The 23,082-nt window shown below is 38.1% G+C and overlaps 1 protein-coding gene across 4 annotated transcripts; it reads right to left on the minus strand.

Annotated features, from left to right (window-relative positions):
- Nucleotides 1-1,192: 1,192 nt before the first annotated feature.
- On the minus strand, nucleotides 1,193-22,575 carry LOC121945519 (palmitoyltransferase ZDHHC3). Of its 4 annotated transcripts, none has more exons than XM_088084991.1 (7): nucleotides 22,375-22,575; nucleotides 21,880-21,946; nucleotides 17,313-17,740; nucleotides 16,516-16,640; nucleotides 16,143-16,239; nucleotides 15,042-15,123; nucleotides 1,193-2,719 (listed from the first exon to the last, which is right to left on the minus strand). In XM_088084991.1, exons 3-7 carry the CDS (start codon nucleotides 17,652-17,654, stop codon nucleotides 2,343-2,345), a joined length of 1,023 nt encoding a protein of 340 aa, XP_087941117.1. In that variant the 5' UTR covers nucleotides 17,655-17,740; nucleotides 21,880-21,946; nucleotides 22,375-22,575; the 3' UTR covers nucleotides 1,193-2,342. The 4 variants fall into 4 exon arrangements, with proteins under 4 accessions (XP_087941117.1, XP_087941116.1, XP_042345671.1 ...); XM_042489737.2 differs by lacking the exon at nucleotides 21,880-21,946 and adding an exon at nucleotides 12,741-12,871 and having other exon boundaries at nucleotides 2,367-2,719; nucleotides 22,375-22,572; XM_042489739.2 differs by lacking the exons at nucleotides 1,193-2,719; nucleotides 21,880-21,946 and adding exons at nucleotides 5,187-9,974; nucleotides 12,741-12,871.
- Nucleotides 22,576-23,082: the final 507 nt, after the last annotated feature.

The raw sequence follows: 23,082 nt of genomic DNA on the forward strand, positions 1-23,082 counted from the left end.
CAGAATCAGTGGGTGACTGTGTGGAGTTTTACTCCCACGCCGCCTTTTAGAAACCAAAGATTTTACCCTCACCCTCTTGTACATATGCAGTGTTCTCAAACCGCAACCCATGTCCTTCAGGTTTTGTTTTCTGGGAAAATGTAACAGTCACACACACAGTCTATGGTCACGCATGAGTGGATGCTGTAGTGGCCACTGGGCCTCATGCAGCAACATTCTCTTAAATTTCTCTTATATTTTCTCTTACATTAAAATAGAAAATATAAGAAGCCAACTCCAGATGCAGCAAATATTCTTAACCACCCAAATTTGCTCTGACCAGGTGTGCTCAATGATGAATCCCACTAATCAGAAGTCACCTGTTAGCACAGGTGACGCCCTCATACACTATAAGGGCCGGTTTTGAGCCGTGTGCAAAGACACATGGCCAAGACATGACACCAAAAACCAGAACTTCTGCAGTAGTAAAACTGATGTAGGCCTGCTGTTACATTAACCTTAAGTACGTGTGATTTCAAGGAAATATAATGAGCTATTAAAAGTAAAAGTACACACGCAAAAAGGTTTAAATACATACAGTATATACGAGAAAGTGGAATTATGAAATGTTTATTTGCATGAAAAAATGACTTACACAATGAAAAAAATAGTTGCCAATTCATTTTCTTTTTATTTTAGACATTTATATTTAATAAAATGTTAATATTTAGTTACTACAAATGGTGTGGTTTGTGTGCATGTTGTGTAGGCTTCAAATGGAATGTGGCTGCAGCTGAATATGTCTCAATCTTTCTCAGTTTTGCTCTGGCTTGTTGACAAAAAGGACATTTATTTGCTGTGCACCTGTTTTGGAAAGTCACCACAGAAAAACAACACCTCATCTCCACTAGACTGTGAAATACAGAGAGCTTTCTCTGGAGGCTGTGCGCTGAATCAGCACTGTGTGAACTCGTTTGGCAAAGATTTCAACGGAACGTTCTTCTACATGTAAAAGTCCTGCAGCTTTAACGACAGCCAAACTGTGGTTGCTGGACCTTTTTTGCACTGATGAATCTCATACTGAAACCATTCCTGCTGTTCTGTCACTCTGTGGACCAAAACAGTCGAGTTTTCAGTTTGATTGTAAATAACTTTGTACGACATGTAAAACTGTGCAGATGAGTTTGTACAAAAATCAACTGTCAGTCGAAAATTAAATGCTGTTACTTTATTGTGAACAGCAAGAACTTTACAAACAACAGTTTGTAATGTACAGATTTATGAAATATATTTTAAATTTAAGAAAAAAATGAAACACACGTAATGATTAAACAGTTTGTTAAAATAATGTAAACATGACAAAACATGAGTGGTCCCATGATAACCAGCACCCGTTGAACAGTTAAAGCCCTTATCCAGCAGTTTACTCAATAATCTCCTCCACGTGAAGTTTATTCTATATGTGCAACAGAGAGGGTGAAAACGAGACGAAAATGGCAACTTAAGACACAAACTGGACACTGAAAGGTTTGCTCGTCAGGACAGAAAAGGCACAGAGTGAATTAAAATCCTCACAAAAGGCATCAGAGACGACAAAGTGGTTAAAAGCAAACTGCTCGTGCTTCATGGTGCTGCTGTTAGTGGTGTTCTGCTGAGTCAGCTCCACGAGACGCCTTAAAATCCATCATCTCCTCACCAGAAGTCAAAAACACTTTGGTTGCACGACTGGAGCTCTGAGTCCTTCAGCTCATGTGGTTGGATTTATAACTAAGGGTCGACAGATTATTGACTATTGGGCCGATATTTTGGCATTTTGATTGTCTGTATCTGCATTTTCATGATTGCTGATAAAATTAATCAATTAGAAAGTGCAAAAAAAGCATTGGAGGAACTTCTACTTCATCAGGAGCTATTATTATTTATTAATGTTTCATTAAAATTTTCACTTTATAGAAAAATTGGCAGGAACTTGCTGTTGTTGATGTTGAACGTTTCAGTTTTGGTTAAACATTTTCTAAAGGCATTTAAACAAATGTTTGTGTTGGAGTTTTTTATATTCCAAATAGTAAATATTGACAGATTTTCATTTTAACTGTAAATGCATATCGGTTCTAAATATCTGTGTTATTAACTACTAATAATCAGTATCGACCCTGAAAAACCAATATCGGTCGACCCCTTATGCCTCTGGGAAAATACTGCAGGTCTGGCAGCATGATTTAGAGGTAAAGGATCATTTCCACATATCAGACTCACTCTTATCGTGTGAGCAATGGCAGAACATTTCTAAAAAGACCATGATATTAATTTGCTAAATGTATTCACAAAAGTTTAGTTCCCCGTACAACCTGCAAACAGCTGCATCAACAACGCGAGAGAAGGTGGACATGTTCCTTGTACATCTTCAAGTATATAAAGTCTTTCACATAAAAAATATAAGTTAAAATCCTAGGAGGTTTCTGGCTAGAAAGCCATGATAAAGTCTTGTAGAGCAGCACTGCCAGAAAAACTCTCCTTCTGACTGCAGGCGGCGCTAGTTCAGTGGTATTTCTATAACATCCTCCTCGATGATGTCGCCCTGTTGGACGGGGACGTGCTCTGGAGGAGTCCTCTTGCAGCTCAGCCCTGCGAAGGGGCTGCACCAGGACAGAGAGAAGGGGCTGCCGAACGCCATCTGCATGGACTCCCAACACGGCACCTTCCCCCACTTCCCCGTCTCTCCCTTCAGACGCTCGATCCCCTGCAGAAGACACAACGATAAGGACGTGAGGTGAACCGAGAAGAGACAAAAAGGACTGAATGTCTTTTAAAAAGCATGCACCACCAATCACAGCTATGACTGAAAGTTGATGACTCAAACTGCAACGACACAATATGATTTAAACTCTTTGGTCCTGTTTCTCAGACACAAATCAGACTGAAGGTGACCAGACTGAAAAAAAGATTTAAATTTAAAGATCATTTAATATTTTTTTCTTTCATTTCTTCTAAAAAAATTTTTTTTAATTTGCATGTTGTAATTTGGTAGGTCTGTCTACCCTTTAACCCTTTGAACCCTGAACAAATTGGTGCAATTTCTTTCAAAAACATGGGAAAAGAGATATTAACAATTTGGTGAGAAATGTTCAACAATTTGCCAAAAATGCTGTTTTTTTTAAAATTAGTATATTTAAACAAAATGGGGGTTTTTTTAAAGCTAGGGGAAAACTATATAATTATCATAATTATACATTTAAAATTATGTTATATACTTACTATACATTTTAAGCACTTTTTCTATTAACTTTTTTTTTTTAAGTTTTAAAAAAACGGGGGTTATTTCTTCTGCCGGTGCTCACTGCCATTTTATGTTTTTGAAAGAAATCAAGCCAATTTGCTGTGGTTTCAAAGGGTTAAATGGTTTTGTGTCTATTCTGAATCATTTGTTTTCTAAGAAACATGCCCAAAAATGATTAAACGCTGTACAAATGACTCATGCAATTTGAAGATAAATAGTAAACCCCTGAGGAAGAGGAAAACAAACCCAATGTTGAAAACGGTGCATGCATCCTGTTACACACAGAGCTCACTCATTCATTCAGAACGTTTGGTTGACTCTGAAACAGCAACAAAAAATAATGACTTTGGCCTTCAGATTGGCGTCAGCATGCTTGTGGTGTGTTAAGCTTGATGGGATGGCTAACGTGACCTCTGTTGTGAGCTTACCTCTCCTCAAGATTACAAAGAGTTGTCTGCTTCAGAAGGTTTTTGGCAGAATGAGTTATCAACCAAAGCAAAAAATGCATGAGACCATTGCATGGGAGAGAGGCAGGGAACACAGGTTGGAATAGAACCAAAGAGGAGGACAGAATGAAAATTTGACAATGCAGGGTATGAGAGGACAGTGTGCAGGGAAATAGAAACATTTTCTTTAACATATCTTAAAGCTGTAGTTGGTAACTTTTATGAAAAATAACTTTTTGTCACTGTTTGCTTAATATCCACACAGTAGTACATGAGGGAAATTACAAAAAAAAATCTGAAATCTAAAATAAATAAGTTCCTCCTCCCTCTCCTAATGGTATCTGCAAGAATCCACCAATCAGAGCTGAATAATCTTTAACACAGCTATCAACTGTCAAACTAGGAAGCGCTCTTTAAACGTTAACTATGCTTGAGTGGTATCAGGGTATTACGGTATACCAGGATATTTAGAAATCATGAAGGAATGGTTTTTCAATACCATCATAAATACACGTGCTCCTCTCTCTATGAAATTCATTGTATGTATTGCACAACACGCACCACCAGAGCTCAGTCTCAGGTCTCTACTGGTGGAACAGGCAGTTGAACTGGAAGACACAGTGGCATCAGTGGTGGAGAGAGAAGTTACAGGACTGTAAACAGCCGGCGGCCAGCAGGCAGAGAGAGAGACCGAGGGGAATAATGGCTTCTTTTTTTTTTTACATCTAAACTTGGTGAATTAAGGATTTATATTGACCAAACTGGCGCTGGCGATAGTTGGAACAGTGGATATTCTAACTAGATTACTAGCAAATTTGAATGAACTGTGTTTTATGATGAGTTAATGAGGCAATTAAGCATCATTCTGTGTGACTGAGGGAAAGTAGAATTCGAAAGATCTACAGTTACATTTCTGGGTTTAATAAGGAAAATAGAAGTGAGAGTAACACTTTACTTAACATTTTGTGGGTTTCTCTTCTGTATTTATTAGTCTGAAAAGCTAAAAGTAGGTAAGACACTCGTGGTTGGGGGGTGCAGTAAAATGAGAAACTGGTCCTTGCTTTCTAATTTTACAGCATAACAGTATACTAAAATATGTTTCTAAAAACGTTTCAGATTGGAAATAAGAAATGCTGATCAACGCTGCCTATTTGAACTTCAGTTCACAAGCAGTGATTGACATAATTGACAGCTGGGTTAGAGACTCTGATTGGTTGTTTTAATTCAGATGTGGTCGATTTTTGCCATCGCCACTAGAAGCACTACAAGGAGGAGAAGCTTTTTTTTCAGACTGTCTCATGTACTGCTGTCAGGATATAGAAGCTGTTTCAGCAAATATGACAAAAATATATACATATTTTTTTATGAAAGACACCAAGTACAGATTTAAATAAAAAACAGAGAGGTTTAACACACATGTGGGTGTAGCAGGCACACCACAATCAAAAAAAAAAACACACATTTTTAAAAGAGCAAGCAAACAGTTTTTGCATTGCAACTGAGAAGTATTTATTCTCTGCGCATGTGCTGAAATATCTTCAGAATATTTAGAAAGAATTAAAATTTCTGTAAAAAACAAATCATCTTCAGCGTCACTCTCACCAGTGAGACTTCATCATCATACCAGCAGTGCTTCACATACATCACTAAACTAACCTTCACCTGTACCATGCATCCAGATAACAAAGGATACAGAAAATATCATGTAAACAAAGAATAGAAGAATAAAACACACTTCAGAACAGAGCAGTTCACACAGGAGAAATACATGGTGCGAATTAGCATTTTTAGTACTTGTGCAAATGTGAATGGTGAAAGTTAATTCTCTGTTAATCCTTTATCGAGCGGTATGATAAGATGTATGCAGAGTTACACATTTTTATTAGGTGTTTCCCTTTGACTCAGCACAGGATTTAATACCATTTTCATTTTAAAGCCAAGCCAGTGTCCCTTTTTAAGGAATTTCATATTAAACGTTCCCAAATAATCATGTTATCATGTCATGCGTGTTGCACACGCCTGCAACATCAACACACAGTACGGGCTTAGAGCGCACGCACACATACACACAGGCAGCATCGGTGTTCCTAGAGGAGACCAAATCTTTCCTCAAAAAAGGAAGAATAAGCATACCATAAAACTTCAATTAATAGCCTGAGCTTTTTTTTTATTTGCTTCAATTCCTGCGCTATACCAGTATATTTTTAGAACATGCCTTTAACTCCTTTTGCAAAAAACTCTTGCTCAGCAGTGATGGGAAATACTATCAAATTGTTAATTTAAACCAGTAAGAATATTAATTACATTAAAAAAAAGGCTATCAATTAACATACAAATCAATTATTTGATCTGGGAATCACAGAGAGTCATCGAAATACTGATAGGCTATCGTAGAAAGGATGAGAGGACCAAAACATACACAGTGACAAAGTGCAGAAAGAAGAGAAAACATTGTTCATGTCAGTTAAAGTGGAGTAACTGACAGTGAGCCACAGACTTTACATGACAGTATTCACAAATTGGTATCATTTTTTATGAAAACTCGTTTTGATTCTTCTGATTGATGTACCCTCACGGACTTAAGGAATATGTTATTGAGGAATGTATATTTTCAGACTTTATGACCGCAGTCACTACTTTTTTCTGTCTCTTTTGTTTACCTTGCTGGTAAATCTGAATTATTGTTTGGTGCTCATGGATTCAATTAAATTAACTGAACTATTAAATTGTAGCAAATCTAACTAAATCAACGATGTGGGGCATATGCCCATATTGACAAAAATGAAACATTCATATTTGTATGCACAATCTAAATAACTTGGGCACTAGCTCAATGGGCTTTAAGAGGTTTTATACATCCTTTTAAAAAAAACATGAAGCCAGTCTGACCTGTCAAAACATCTCGCCAAACACGTTAAGTAAGAGGAAATAGGCTTTAAACTGTGGCTTGGCTTTTAGTTGAAGTTTTACGGTATGTTATGATGGAACTACTGTTGTTGACAGCCTGTCAATTCTATCGGTAACATTCTAACAAACCATGATTTGCTGCTGAAAGACAAGATGATGACATTTGTACTGACTGAAAGCATTTCATTTCCTCATGGAGCATTGCAACAATGATTCAGCAAAACCTGCCACAACCAAAGCAAGACGACATTATGACTCTGGATGGATTTTGTTTAGTGAAATGAACAGAAACTTCCAAAATTTACCAGCTCAGCCCAGTAACAAATGCTTTGCTCCTGTGTTAGGCATGTATCAGAGAGGAATCAGGGAGAATGCTCCACACTCAGGCAACATGCAGGTATGATTTAGCTGCAGTGAGACCTTTAAGATCTTGTTTGTAGTTTTTTCAGAGATACTTCACTCTGTCATGTGAGGCTCAAATACTACAAGATCACTTAGACTTGGATAGACAAGATACTGTCTACAGGTGGGCTGTGGATATTTTAAATACCATCCATCAATTTCCCTACTAATAACACTGTGAAAGTTATTTCTATTTCTGAATTTTGGATGTTTTTCACTGGGGGATGTGACTAGGCTTGGGCGGTATCACAGTATACCAGGGTATTTAGTAATCCCAAAGAAATGTTTTTCAATACCCTCATAATTACAGGTGCTCCTCTTTCTGTGTGCACAGCACACACCACCTGTGCACTACAACAGGCAGCCAAGCTGAAAGACGCAGTGACACCTAGAGGTGGAGAGAGAAGTTACAGGACTGTAAACAGCTGGCAGCCATTAATGGCAAAGAAAGACTGTGGGGAGTAACGGACCAAACCGGACCGGTTTTGACTGGTTGTTGGAACTAACTAGAATAGACTAGATTTATTTCAACCAAACCAGAGTTGGTGACAGTTGGAACTGTGCGCATACTAACAAGATTAAAAGCAAATTTGAATGAATTGTGTTTTATGATCAGTTAATTAGGCAATTAAGCCTCTTCAGTCTTCAGTGACTGAGAGAAAGCTGAATTCAAAAGGTGTACTCTTGCATTGCTCTGTTTAATAAGGAAAATAGGTGTGGTAAAATTTCAGAAAGGTATGAAGGTATCAATATTATATACCGCCCAAGCCTCGTCGAATCTCAGTATTTACAATAAATACTGATTATTTTACATATGTGAAAATGATCCCAAGGAAAGGGAAAAACAGAGCATTGGTATTTACATTGGGAGTAGATATTGGCAGGTGCCCTGAGTTAAGGTATCGGGAGAAAACATGAGACTGGTGCAACTCTAAAGTATAAAAATGAGTGACAACAAGCCACAACTTGACTTTTAGCAGAAAAATAACTTCTTTTTTTTGCCCAACTGGGTGTATTTAAAATATTTTCACAATCATACTTAACCAAACATCCACAATAAAAATGGCAAACTTAACGTTCTGTATTTGGCACCATTCAAAAGGGTCGGCCTGAGAATGGATGGATGTTTAAGAATGGCTCCCAAAAGGAAAGTAGAGACTGTTACCCTGGATTTACTGTAGCCTAACCATCCATCCAGTCCATTCTACTGGGGACCTATTTCAAAGGTTTAATTTGCCCAAAACACACTACTGATTACTGTCTCAGAAGAGAAGGATTTAAAGGGTCAGTTCATCCAAATTACAAAAAGACACATTTTTCCATTTTCTACCAGTAATATGTAGCCATGCAGGATTTTTTGTTTTACTCTTCCAGGATTAAATTTCCTTCTTTCAGCCATGTACAATGATTTTTTTTTTTTTTAATAATTCTGATTACTTTTTTGGTAATCTACACATAAGTTGAAGTAAGAAAGCAAAAAATGACAAACAGTCTGAGGACACGGACATTCAGCTGCTCCAATGACAACTCGATTTCAGCTTAAACTCCCACCAGATCAGTAAACTTTCTGTTGCTGTAGTTACACTGATTACGCTGCACTAGCTTGATGAGCAAAAACAGCTAAATATAACAGTTGAGTACATTTTTGTTAGTAAATAAAAAAGTTAATACACATCCTTTCACAGAGCAAGGTCACAAGGTGCTTCATTAGAATAAAGACTATAAAAACCATTACTCATTTATTTACAACTTTTCTATGCAGTACATGATGCTGTTGAAATGTGAGTGACAGAAACTGACGGACTTATGATGTGCATTGTTTTTGGAAATGTCTCTCATGATATACGGTCTCCAGAAGTATGACTGGCTATTTTCCATGGTCTAGTGTTAATAAAGTAATAAATCGTAATATAAAATAACAATACTTTAAAATCTTTTTATTCTCTTTAGAATCTTTTTAGTGTCGAAACGTTAGGGTCAAACAAGGTTCTGTGATTTGATTTTTTAATGTTGTGACCACAAATGTTTCTTTTGCGTCTGAAAACTTTTTGGTAATCTTTTTTTTTAAAGCTACAACAAAAATTCCACTAATTTCAGCTCCTAAAATGGGAATTATGAGTTATGTGTTGTCTCCTTCAGTACTAAATGTAATACATTTGGACTGTTGAACTGGAGTTAATTGAATTTAACTAGGAACATGGGAGGAGCACTGCTTTACCATTATCTGAAATTTTATAGATTAACACAGAAACATATTTGGCAGATTTATCGATAATAACTGTTGGTGGCAGCCCGACATTAATTCCATCTTGTTCCATTGTATTGGGTTGGCATTTTAGGGTTGGATACCTTAAACTTGTGACATCTAAAACTATCAGCATGACCAAACACCACGAGGTAGGAAGTGAGAAAATATGTTTTCTGGGACTTAAACTGAACTAACCCTTTAAAGGAAAGCAAGAGTAAAAACAGAAGAAGAGAGAGGGCTTCTGAAACAACAGAAATAGAAACAGCTCAGAAATAAAGAACAGATTTATCACAGTGTTTTCAAACAGGATTCACAAACTGAAAAGTGCTTTCTTTTTCTCTGCAACTCACTCAAGGCAACACAAAACTAAAAATGGAGAGCGCACTTCGATTGGCAAAACAAAAAAGCAGATGGAAAGCTGTCCATGACTAATGTGGGAGATAACAATGGAAATCAGCATCGGGAGCGACAGACTGCCACAGCTGAGCTCTACGGAGCTGGGCAGGGTTTCCCACTTTGGTTTTGACCCGGCCGCCTCGTTCCCTGCGCTGAGCTCTCACACCACATACTGATAGGTCTCCGCCTTCCCATGGTCAGGGGTGGAGAAGGGACTAAACCACAATAAGGAGAAAGGGTGTCCAAATACCGCCCTCATGTTCATCCACTTAGTTTTTTTAGCCCATCTTCTCTCTTCCTTTTTCAACTGCTCTATGCCCTGAAAAATGAGAGACAACCAAACTTCAGTTGGCGTGCTTTTGTGACCCAGGCAGTAATCACAAACCAAATTACAAATACTATTTTTTTTCCAGCGCACTACATATTAAAAAAAGCAAAAAAATGAAATAAAATAAAATCAGCTTGGCCACAAGCCCAGTTTTTCGGGGATTTCTCTACAAGCGTAATGTGTCCTGTTGCCTTTCCCCCTGTAGTCCCTACATCTCAAATCCTTCAAATAAACCCTAAAAAATATCTAAGAATCTATATCTAAAAAAAATTCTCCCAAATATCTGACCTCGAGTTGCAGACAAAAAGAAGTTGAGAGCAGGGAAGGGAGTTTGCTTCAGTGAGCTCTGATACACACCAACAGGCTGAATGGTTTTAGGATGGCACCAAACTACAAAGAGAGGGTACTGATTCCTTCTTCCACTGATACATGGACAATTCTACCTCTCTATGTAAATACATTTGCATATTTCAAATACATCACTCAGTGGTTTTGCACACTAACCACCACTTCTGTAGCAATAAGAGAAAACTGATTTCATCCACCACTCGCCGCTGGTGTGACAAACACCGGCATATAAAATTAGATCACAGACAAATCCGATTTTTTTTTAGATATTCATGGCCCAATTAGTGTGTTTGCACCTTGTTAATTAAATTAAAACCAAAGGTTTAATTTAAATAAGAATTCAGAGCTTCATTTCTCCACTTAGATCTGTTATTCAGCGTTTTCAAACATAAACTGGTGTAAACAAACCATACACAGCATAAGTAAAGAAAATATTCAGATTTATTTATTATTGGCTGGTTTTGATTTATGCATCGAAGACAAAAAAATCTATTTGGCAAGTGACAGCAGGTTCCAAAGAGTTTTGAATTTTGGTTTTGGAGGAAACCTCATCTACAGTTCACAGATTGTGCTTTTTGCGTAACTGCCAAAATGAGGGAAACAGCTGAGAACCAAAATGTGGGCAGAGACTGTTGAGCCTGGGAAAGGCTGAACTGAATGTCCTTACACCCACACACTGATCAAACCCACATCTACACTCTGTCTGAACCGTTCAACGTAAAGCAGCCAGCCCTCCTTCAGACCTGGGCCAGACCAGACGCTGTCCAGCTTTTGTGACCCGACGTGCTTAACAGCAGGCCTCAAAATACTTAATTCTCTGTAAATGCACTACTGCATGTAACTTTTAAAATTATATCCACAAAAAAATATATTTTGCCGCATCACTGGGTGCATTTATCTACACATTTGCCATGGCCAAAGCCAGATCGAACCAAAATTACAAGACTGTACTGCAAAACTACTTCAAAATGTACTTTATGTTCATAGGAGCATTTTAAGCAGCTTCTCAGCAAACCTAAAAAGAATTTTTTTATTCAATTCATATTAGCCATTCTTTGGTGAATTATTATGTTATATTTTATATGAATATTTATTCATATTAATTAATTATTACAGACTGAGTATTGATATCTTTCTCCACCTTTATTACTAACTTCTCATGACTACAACAGCATTACACTGTTTGTGAATATGAATGAAACTAAATGTAAAACTAGAAGTTATTGAAAAAAATCCAAATTTTTCCATAAAATTATACATATAGAGTAAGAGAAGCACTCATATGAGGCACTGCCATAAGAAGGTGTGTCACGTGTAGTTAAATATTTTGATATAAAATTTGAGTAACGGAGACACATTACATAGAAGAAACGTTATTTTTCATATTAAAATATTTATGTAAAATAAATGCACTACACATTAATATTAAAAACAAGTGTGCTAACTTTTTGTGCTATTTTTTAACAATTATTTTCACAAATATTAGCATGTCAGTCTTGTGTTATTTAGACAGTTACAGTAATGATCCCTCAGTCAACCCCCAGCAGTGTCTGTCAGTGCCCTGTTTTTGTGCCGCGATGTTATCAATTATAAATTAATTTATCACTGCATGATAAAATGGACGTGTGGTATGAGAGCGTGTGAAAAGTGTCAATTTCAAATCTACTTAGTCAATTCCTGAACTGACAGCTGTACCTCGTAATATGCACCTACAAATATAGAGCTCAAATGTTTTTGCCCACTACCTACATGCATGTGGTATTTCATGCCCTGCTAACAGGTATGAAAATATTTTAATGCAACCAAATCACCAAAAAAGAAAGAGAGCCATACAAAGCTTTTTGGAAAAGAAAAAGAGGGAGGGTGCATTTATGAAACTGAAATTTAACTGTATTTGGTCATTATTTAGTGTCATCCGGGCAGATTTATGGAACTATACTAAAAATTGAAGTCTCTACAAACAGTGACAGCCAAAAAATGTACCCCTGAAGACTGTCTCCTAGGTCCAACTCCAATGCAGATCCACATTAGTTATTGTTGCTTTGCCTGTCAAGCTTTTGATCCTAATGCAGGAAGTATGAAGTTTATAAATTAGATTTGCTCAATAGATTCTTGATATCAGACAAAAGAAGATTTGTGGTCAGACACCAGAAATTTACCTTTTTATTGTAGTTTCTTTCTTTTTGGCAGTTACCCACTTTTCAGTGTTTTAAGTCATGGTTAAGACTGAGACCTTTTCTGCAAAATGCTGCAAAATATGAGACAGCACTTAGTCGTCACCAGCTGGAACTAGAGGGTCAAAGATGCCAATGTTAAAAGCAAAGGGGTGGCAGCAGCAAGGAAAGGGAGCAGAAGAAAGTAGTGCGATAAGAGGTAGGAGGATCGCGGGTCACTAAATGGATCACTTACGGTCTCGTCGGTACAGATGGAGTGGACTTGGGTGCCGAACATCACAGAGGTGAAGATGAGGAAGAGGAGACCCTCAAAGCACAGGAGAATGAGGAGGATGACTGTTGCTGGAGGAGAGAAGGAACTGCACTCTGGGGGATGGAGGGACGTCAAGTGAGAGACGTGAAGGGGCAAAAAAGAGGAGCATATGAGGACCTGCTGTACACTACAAGAACAGGAACTACTGCGCTCTACTGTTAACTCGTCTGCAGCATTACAGTAGGTGGGTTTCCATTAACCCTCATATTGCCCAAATTGAGATTGTGAATATAAAAAAAAGCCTTATGGAAACACATCAATATCCCAAAAACGTTTTAATGCTCCCATAGTTTACATGATGCTATGAATATGCACTTGTCAGTGGGAACTGGCTCCCTCATGATGCAGCAGGAGCTACAAGAGGTGTTGTTGCATCGCATAACTCTTCAAAAGTTGAGCGGGTCAGTATGAAGTTTTGAATCCACAATTCCTCAGTGAAATTGTGGACTATCACCTCCCAGAAGTCCCTCATACGTGGCCACTCCCACGTATAAGGGGCTTGCCTCTCCATTATCACTCGCATAACATGCCTATGTCGCCTTGGATTGGAAATAATGACGGCTCGTTTGATGGCTGCAACAGAAATGAACCTGCTGATGTTTTGAACATCCATCACCATGCTTCTTGTTATGTTATCGCCAGAGAAGTTGCATATCATCACTCAATAGAAACTCAGTCATCTCGTAATTGCGTTTTAACAATATTTAAAATATTGCTTACTTTTTGCATAAATCTGTAATGGAAACCCACTTAGTGATGCTGCAAAGCACTGAAGCAATTCCATCAGCAGGTATTTCAACTTGTCACCTGCTGAGGGTGCTTCAGTGAGAGGGAAAGGGTGGAGAATGATTGGGATCAGGAAGTTAAGGCTGGATTAATTAGCAGGTAGGAAAATGTGTGTCTATAGTTTAAGCACATACATGAGGGGAAACAAAAAATCTAGAAATAAAGACAGCCATAGGTTGGCTGTAAAAAAAAGGCCTTACCATTTAAGCACCTTAGTAATGGCAGACAAACAGTCATTATTTAGTACTGTTGATAAAATTGTTTAAGCACCACTGCAGTATTTATTTGTTTGGAGACAACCATTGAAGGTGGAGGTTGGCCTAATTTGGGTGAAAACTTTAAAATTGTAAATCAAATGTAAAACTTCCATTGGCTTTTGACTAAAAGTAGGAGCACAAATTCAAACAGAAAATTACAGTGGAAATGGAATGAAAGTCTGGGCTCACAGCTTTAGTCGAGATTTTTTCCATCTTCAACAACAAATTCAACTAGTTTTCACCTGACAAATTCTCATTATGAAATGAAAGCATCATTTCAGACTTAGCCAGTCATGATTCATTGGTCTTATTCTGCAACCTGTCATTCAATGTCAGTGCTGCAGATTGCTCTTACTACCTCAAACACACACAAGCCTTAGCTTTAATGGAACAAAATTGAAATATGCCAGAGATGTTGAAAGAAACTGAAGACAACAGCCTGAAATTAAGATGTAACATAACAGCATCACACACTGCAACCAGGATGATAAACAGCAGGGCTGGGAGATTAATTGAATTTTATTTTCTATTATGATTTTGGCTATTCCAAAGTGCTGTAAGGCGTAGGGAGTATTACTATATAAATACCGCAGTATTTCCTTTTTAATCCATAGGCACCATTTATTAAAAAGGAAACCACAACATTTTTGTTTTTTTTTTTTTAATCATCAACAAAACTCCATGTATAGAGCTTATTGTCCAAAATCATGAAAATATTTTCATACAAAACCTACACTGTTCAATTCACTGACACATAAATCTTCATTCAAATTAATATGGCCAAAGAAAATGAGGGTGACTTGTGGAGGGAGGTGCTTCAAAATTGGTTTGTTTATGTATTTTTTGTCAGTTTGTCAGCTTTATCAGTTTCAATTTGCCATTAGTATGACATGAAAACATATCTGTGTTTGCGAAGCATTAGAAGAAACATAGCAGGTAAACATACATCAACGCTGAGAATAGTACAAACTGGCTTTATAAGAATATATAGGTTTCGATACAAAGTTAAGCATAATATATTGTTTTGTTTTACTGAAATATTTTGTGCATCCTGATACAAACACCTCAAAGACGACTGTCAGTTTGGAACTCCAGTTTTGAGTTCTTGATGAAAGGCTTTTCTTGTTATGAATGAGGGAAACTGAATGCTACATGGGTTAAAAAGGAAAAAAACACTCACTTGTCCAATCATCTTCAAAGCAGTAGAAGAAATGGAAGACCACCATGAGTAGAGCGTGGAGAGAGATGAGTGCAATGTACATCTAGGTTAAAAGGGGAAAAAAGGAGGATACAATTAAAAGACCATTCATCACTAACTCAAACTGCAGAGACGTTTCCACTGAGGAATCATCTGCATCTGTACTGTGTTACTACAGGAGATACTACTGATTTCACCTCCTTAAAAGGATAGATTGGATCTTTTTAAAGAGGGATTGTACCCAGAGTGAGTGATTACCTTCAGTAGATTTTTTATTAAATCACAGATTTGTGCATAAAACATCAGTACGCATGGTATAAGCACAGATTTGTCAATGAGGCCATTGAGGGGAGATACATTCCCTTCCGGTGGTTGCAGCAAGGACTACAAACCATCATGGGATCCAGTAAAAGAGCAGCCGGGGCACCGATTGCTGCCCAGCTGAAACCAATCAGCTGATTGGCCTATAAGTGAGGGAGCTGAAGGAGTCAGCACATGTACAGAAGAAGGTAATGATCGAGAGAGACTGAGAAAAACAGAGTTTTGAGTTATGTTCCCTAGAAGACAGCGAACTGAAGATTTGATTTACCTGCCTGTTTTTGTTTCGTTTAACTACTGTCTCAAAGAAGTAAGATGACTGTTTAAAGAAGACTGAATACACAGAGTTTAAGTTGGAAAGCAACATTTGATTGTCTTCATTTCCTGCACCCACACCTCCAAGCTCCAGGAGAAAAGGTCCCGCCCTCTGAAGACATCACAGTGGCTAAACTACATCTTGTTGCTGACCCCATCCACAGCAGTGCATTGCTTAGCTTCTGTGTCAGCTCTCCTATCTGCTTCTCCAAACTCAAACCGAGGCATGCTGACTGACATTTACTATATGTAATGCACTGACTTTGGATAAATAACTAATGTAACCCCACATCAAAAAATATAAACTATCCCACATTAGCCACAGCCTAATGTTAACTTTTTTTTTCAAGGGTGAAAAATTAGTCTTTTGCAGCCTTCCTCAGTTTATAATCCAATGAAGATTTGTGATTATTCCCCACTAAAAGAGACTCACTCCAGCAGTGAACTTACTGTGAAAAGCACAAAGTACTTTTGGTTGTTCTCCCCGACACAGTTATTAACCCAGGGGCAATGATGGTCCATCTTCCGTATGCAGCGTTTGCAGACACTGAGAGAGAAGTTATATGTGAAGGAAAAAAAAGATTAGACTCAAACACTTCAACCCTCTAAGAACAACAAAAATAACTGTCCTCAAGGACAACATCAGTAGACAGAAGGGCAGCACATGCTGAGAGCCATTTCTATTCCACAAATTAAGAAAAGTCAGGATTTATGATAACAGTCTGACTTCTTCGCTGCACCAAAACACTGCAGCTGGAGGCGTGGGACTGGGTTTGTGAACGCCTAATGCGGCAGGGAGAATTTCATGTCCTTTCTGTCCTACCTGCAGTGGTGTGCTCGGTCAGGCTTGATGCTGCAGCACTTGGGACATTTGTAGACCACCTGCCCTGGTTTCAGCTGAAGGCTCTCTATGTATTCCTTAGTGGCGTTCCCTTTTGGTACCGCCCCCTAGAAAGAAACATGACCACACAGTCAATGATTTCAGCAGAATTTGCAGCTCATTAATCCTCCTTATGAATTAAAGAGGAGGCTAAACACACTTTTATAATTTTATGAAAGTTCAGCTCCATTAATCACAACTACATAAAGACCCTAAACTTGTCTCTATGACATTGGGAGTTTACCCTTTAAAACCTGGTTCGACATCAGTTTTCTTGTGCTGAGTTAAGACGCCTTTCACAGCCTATTTAACCCTTTGAAACCAGAGCTAACTGGTGAAATTTATTCAAAAATGTGGAAAAAGGCAATCATCAACTTGGCAAGATATCTCGCACAAATTGCAAGAAATTAGTAAAAAAAAAGTGACAAAGAAAATGACCTGAAAATTAGTTTTAAAAAGGGGGACAGTTATTAGAAATATATCAAATATAGGTATTCTGCTCTTTTTGGGTTCATTTTCTTGCTTGTTTTTGTCTTTTACTTATCTTTCTTTTTTTGACTCATATTCAGGTGATTTTCCTGTAACTTCTACTAATTCTTTGCTTTTCTGTAGGCCATGTCGAATTGCTCGCTGCCTTGCTTCTAAGAAATCAAACCAATATGCTCAGGATTCAAACGGTTAAAACATTCACCTAATTTTGAATTTATATGTATAGATAACAGCAAATGAGTGCCACTTACAGGGTCAGTGCACATGGCCCGGAGGTGAGAGGCGAGGGCGAGGAAGGCCAGAATGTTGAACAGAGTCCCATTCACAATGCTGTACGTCAGATTCTTTGAGGGCAGCAGCATCACAAACAGCACTACGAACTCAGCGTACAACACCAGCAGCCAGGTGATGACGGCGCACACGATGCCGCAGACGTCCCTGATGAACCACATGGCGGAGGCAGAAGAGGAGGTGATGACGTCTTTGGAGATAGGGATGCGCTGCTCGGCCTGCAGGCAGGTGGTCCCGGCCCCGGTCCCGCCCTGCCCCCGGCCGTGCTCCACATCCCTGCATCTGTGCACCGGGCTCTTCATCCTTCATCTAAGCTGGATGCCCCAACACTGCCGCTGCTGCCACCAGATCCACTGCGCCTTCACGCCTCAGTCTCAGTCACCACATCCTGAGGGAGAGAAGCAAGAGGGGCTCAGGTTAAATTTAAAAATAAAAGCAACAAAAGATGATACAAAAAAGTAATACAAGAAATAATATGAGAAGATGACATTACATCAGTGGGAATAAAACAAGGATAAGAAAATGAAAACAGTTTGTCCAACATGATGATTTTTTAACCTAATTAACTGCATTTGTCCCTGCTAAGTGTGAGTGCTGGAAGTTTGTTTTTTTCCTCCCATGTGCTGATCCTTTTCTTTAAGAGCACCTGTGTTTTTTCTTGAGTTTTATATGACAGAGACAGTCCTCCAGCACACCACTACCTTGTTCATCATAAAAACTTAATACACTTCAAAGTGTGAGAGCAGAGCAGCAATTTCACTCAGCAAATAGACACAGATAAGACACAACATTAACATAACCGACGGGTGAAGTAAACAACATTTCTAATCTTCTTAAAATCCAATGTCATGCTAGGAAACCTTCATGTGGATGCCACTTGACACACTCAGTCCCCCCAAACACTGTCATGGCTCCCCTCACCCTCATGCCAACAACATTCTGAGAGGCAAGGCATCACCACGGCCTCCAAATTCCCCAGGTCCCAATCCGATTGAGCATCCGTGGGTTGTGCCAAGTCGGATCCTTGGTTTGTACTTGGCTCTGACCTGTCGAGGCATGGACACAAGACCTCGGGGGGGTGTCCTGTGGCGTCTGGCACCAGAGTGTTGGCACCAGATCATATGAGTCATGTAGGCTGTGAGTTGGGGTATTGTTGTGTCCCACGGATGCTCAATCGGACTCTGCGGAATTTGAAGGACAGGTGGATGCCTTGAGCATTTAGTCATATTCCTCAGGCCATTCCTGAGCAGTTTTTGCGGTGTGGTGTGGAACGCTGACTCTTGTGTGTGTCAAGTGGCATCCACGTGAATGCAAGGACCCGAGGTTTAACAGCAAAAATTGCATTGTAACAAGATGATCACTTTACCTGTCAGTGGTTTGAATGTTGTGGCTGATTGGTGTTTGTTTTTTTCATTGTCAATTAATCTGGCAATTATGTTTGCAATAAAGTGATTAGTCTGTAAAATGTCAGAAAAGAACAGCTGTGTCTGTGTGTGTGTGTGTGTGTGTGTGTGTGTGTGTGTGTGTGAGAAAGATAAAATCAACATATCAGTGTTATGTGACATTTGCAATTTCCCAAAGTATAAAATGCAGAACTTGTAGCTATTTAAAATGCTCCGGGAATTCTCCTGAGTCTGCTTTACAGTAAAACACGCAATGTGGGCCGTCTTAAACAGGTATTTCATTACAAACAAGGAGCAGTGAAGGGCTGCAATTATTTCCTGTTACTATCCATCATAAAATAGTAAAAAAAAAAAAAAAAAGGTCCAGCCTAGAGTTCCAGAGCCCGAAATAATTTCTTCAAATGACTTTTGTTTTTGCCAGACCAACAGTCCAAACACCCAAAACATTAAGTTTACAAAATCTGAAGACTCACATCAGCAAATACTCATGTTTAGAAGCTGGAACAAGATCATTCTGATATTCTTCCCAAAAAAACAAAAAAAGATTCAAACAGTTCATTGCTTATCAAAATTGCTAATTAATTTTCAGCCAAACAACTAATTGCTGAGGCTCTAGTTGGCCTGTAACTCAAAAGGTCAAAGAGTGCAGTGAGTAGCACAGTGTACAACTCAAAGCAATAAACTGCAATTCACTGTGAGCTTTGTATGTGTAAAATGCTACATCTGAAATGACGTATATGACACAGAGAATTTGTGTATTGTGTGTTCAATACAGAAAGCACTGACTGAAACTGAGCTTTCCTGTTCTACGGTAAAGAATGTCTGAGTAACAGGGCAAATGAAACGTCCTCACACTGATCACAACATATATAAAAATACCTATCATACACCTCTGAAACTCAAAAATTAGGGCCACGATTTTTTAAAAATACTTCAAATAATATACAGCAGACCAAATTATAGTGATTCATCAGCAGCTAAAATACTGGTAGGAGTATCAGGGGCACAGCAAGCAGCAATTGTAAAACTGCATGTCGCAAGACCTCGGGGCAGTCAGCTTTTTTCATAAAAGGCTCTAAAATGTGGAACACACTAACAACCGAAATTAAATTAACACAAGATATCAAGATTTTTAATCAAGTTGTTAAAGGTTGGCTCCAGCAAAATCGGAGATTTGAGCATTTTTAAATATTTATAATGTCTTGAATCAGTTGAATGTTGTAAGTGTATGTAACCTTGATATGTCGTCTTTTTGTCTGTAACTGTAACTGTATGTAATGATTCTATGTAATCTTGATGTTTACCTTTTTTTCTTCTTTTTACCATAACTGTTACGGTGTGCATGTCATTGTATGTAACCTTGATATCTTCTTTTTAGTTTCTTTTTCTTTACTAAAAGCCTAACTGCAGACAGGAGTTGGAAACTGGTAATAGCTATAATCTCTATATGTGAAACATCAGTTACCACAGCTTGTTTGTGACAGGCTGAAGTTATACGAAGCCTGAACCGCTGTCAAACTAGCAATAAATCACCTCTTAACCTTCCTATTTCACTAAAAATGTTGTTTATTAGGCTGCACCCCCCTTTTCCACAATCAACATCGTTTTCCGTTAATATCTTTGGAGAAACGCTCAACAGAGTAATGTATCAATGATGTATCAACGAATAGAAGAGTTTGGGGGCTTTCAGAAGTTACATAACTTATAAGCAAAATTAAATTTAAAAAAAGTATTGAAAACCATGAGTAAAGGAGTTAGTACCAGTGATCAAACAGTCACATTAACAATACCAGCAGTTCCTGGAGTTGTGCTGTGTATGGAACACAGGAAAGTCAACTGTATGTAACACGTTTATAACAAATATAACAAACTAAAGGGGACACACCCCAGGGCTTGATCAACCCTGAGGGGGGCCTCCCTCGGGTGAGGGTGTGTGGTGGTAATGACCAAAACATCTGAGGATCCTGGGGTCCACAAGCTTGACCCTCAAGAAGACTCATCCCTCGTCAGGATGTTTTTGACAACATTCGTAACATTTCATTTTCCAAAATAGGCATAAAAAGTATTATAACTTATTTTAAAGTATTATAACTTATTAGAACCCTTAATAAATAAAATAATCTCTTACTTGTAATTGAAAAAAAGAAAACACTGGACAATAAGTTTTCAGAAAACATTCACCCTTAGGGCCCACTTTAACATTACACACACTCGTATCGCTCTGCACACAAAACACGCTTTTTAAAATCAAGCTTTAAATAACATTTTCTGCTTATGATTTTCTACTTTTCTACATTCTACATTTAGTTTATGTTTTAACAAACATCAGTCCTAATTATAATTATCCTACTTATTTATTTTCAGAATTTTAACCCTTTCAATGCCAGTTTTTTGTCATGATGCCACTGGCTTTAAATGGGAAAAAACACAAACAATGAATCATTTTCGATGTATTACATGCAAAGTAGATTTTCTTTTAATTATTATTATCGCAGCCATATGTCAATGGTTTGCAGCAACACTGATTGTGACAGTGCACCTAGTGGAAAAAGTATGTACTTTCTCCGTATGCAAAATATGGTAAAAAAAAAAAAAAAAAACTCATCAGGTGGAAATTTTTTTTTTTTTAAATCACAAATTCCAAGGCAAAAGCCCAGAATGACACCCAGAAATAATACAATGCATATTTTTATGCTTTGATGGCTATGGGGTCAATAACTACACTTTGAATGGGTTCCCATGCTGCATTATTTGCTCTTAACAGTATAAATGTAACAATTTCATTTACATAGTGTATTTTAGATTTATTGTAGAAGCTGTGCTGGAAATTCCTAGATTTCACATAAATACACAATCTTGCTAAAATATATGACATATGCATGAACACAGCCAAAATGAGAAAAAAAATGAAGAAAGGAAATGCGCCAAACAATCCCTAAGCGTTAAGAGAGTGAGACCCATGAATGCAATTAATAATATACTAATAAAACATATGTCATGACATGAAGCCTGAGGTGATAAATGGCCAGTTGTGTTGGCCTGTCAGAGCTTTGTCACAGTGTAAAGGTCAAACCCAGCAGGGTGCATCACAGTATTTGGTGTCTCTGTATTCTGACTCACTAACCTGGAGCTGTTGTAAGGGGTCACTGGGGGGATGAGAGGTCACTGAATGGTGGTAAACCCTGAGGTGTCTGTGCACAACATGACATAACGCTCAGCAATCACAAGAATTAAGAGCTTTAGACCTACATCCTCATATAAGTCAATATGTATATGATTATCTATACTGACATTTCAAGACGTGTATGTCAGCTTAAATAAGTGAGCAGTGATTGCCTTTGTAGCAAAAATTTGGGTCACTGGTATCCAGTTCATCCCGTTCCAGCGGCTGAAATAGTTTCTATCTCATTGCTACATAAACAATATAACAGCGTTACATTTGGCCAAGCAAGTTCATAATATAATAAAAAAAACACACTGCTTTTCTTTCAGGTTAGATAGTTTACAGGCCTGTATAGTACTCAGACCTGACAGCATCTGAGAGCACACAAGCTAACGTCAGTCCATTTCAGCATACGCTAGCTGCGCAGCTAACGTTTTAGAGTGAGCATTTACTGACCTGTTCGCATTTTCCTGTCAGTGTCCTTGTCTTCTGCCGTAAGCGTGAGACGCTAGGTGACGTCCGTCTGTCTTCACTTCACATTAACTATCATTATATTCCGCTGAATCTCACCTGAAACACGGGCATCCTTCGGTGGCTCTTACGGACGTTTCCTCACTGTGGGCTAACCCCTCTGCGATGCACTGCTCCCACCCCCTTCACCAACAACAAGACGTCATGACGCAGGGAAGCGAGCCAATGGAATCATCAGAAAAGCCGTGACGTCAGAGGACGTGTCTAGAGACACCTATTTTGATAACGTTGGTGATCTCCCCTTTGTATTGGCCGATTTATAATAGATCCATGGTGTTAGCATGTTACTCTTCGAACAAACTTTCTTTATCTAAGTTTCATCAGGAATGTATATATATATATATATATATATATATATATATATATATATATATATATATATATATATATATATATATATATATATATATATATATATATACATATATAATAAAGAGTGTTGAAATGCATCTCTGTGAGGCCAGAGTTTAACAAATCCTCTTTGACAATGGTAAAAAAAAAAAGGTAAAAAATCATAACTATAAACATCGCCTATTGGAAATTACATCAACAACAAAAGGAAAATTGCTCCGTGAGGCAAATGTGGGTGAAACTTTCATTTTCTTATATTTATTGAGAAGCAACAAGGCTTTT

This window comes from Plectropomus leopardus, chromosome 11, assembly GCF_026936395.1.
Source record: "Plectropomus leopardus strain MGB_pleo_1.0 chromosome 11, ASM2693639v1, whole genome shotgun sequence".
Taxonomy (NCBI): Eukaryota; Metazoa; Chordata; class Actinopteri; order Perciformes; family Serranidae; genus Plectropomus; species Plectropomus leopardus.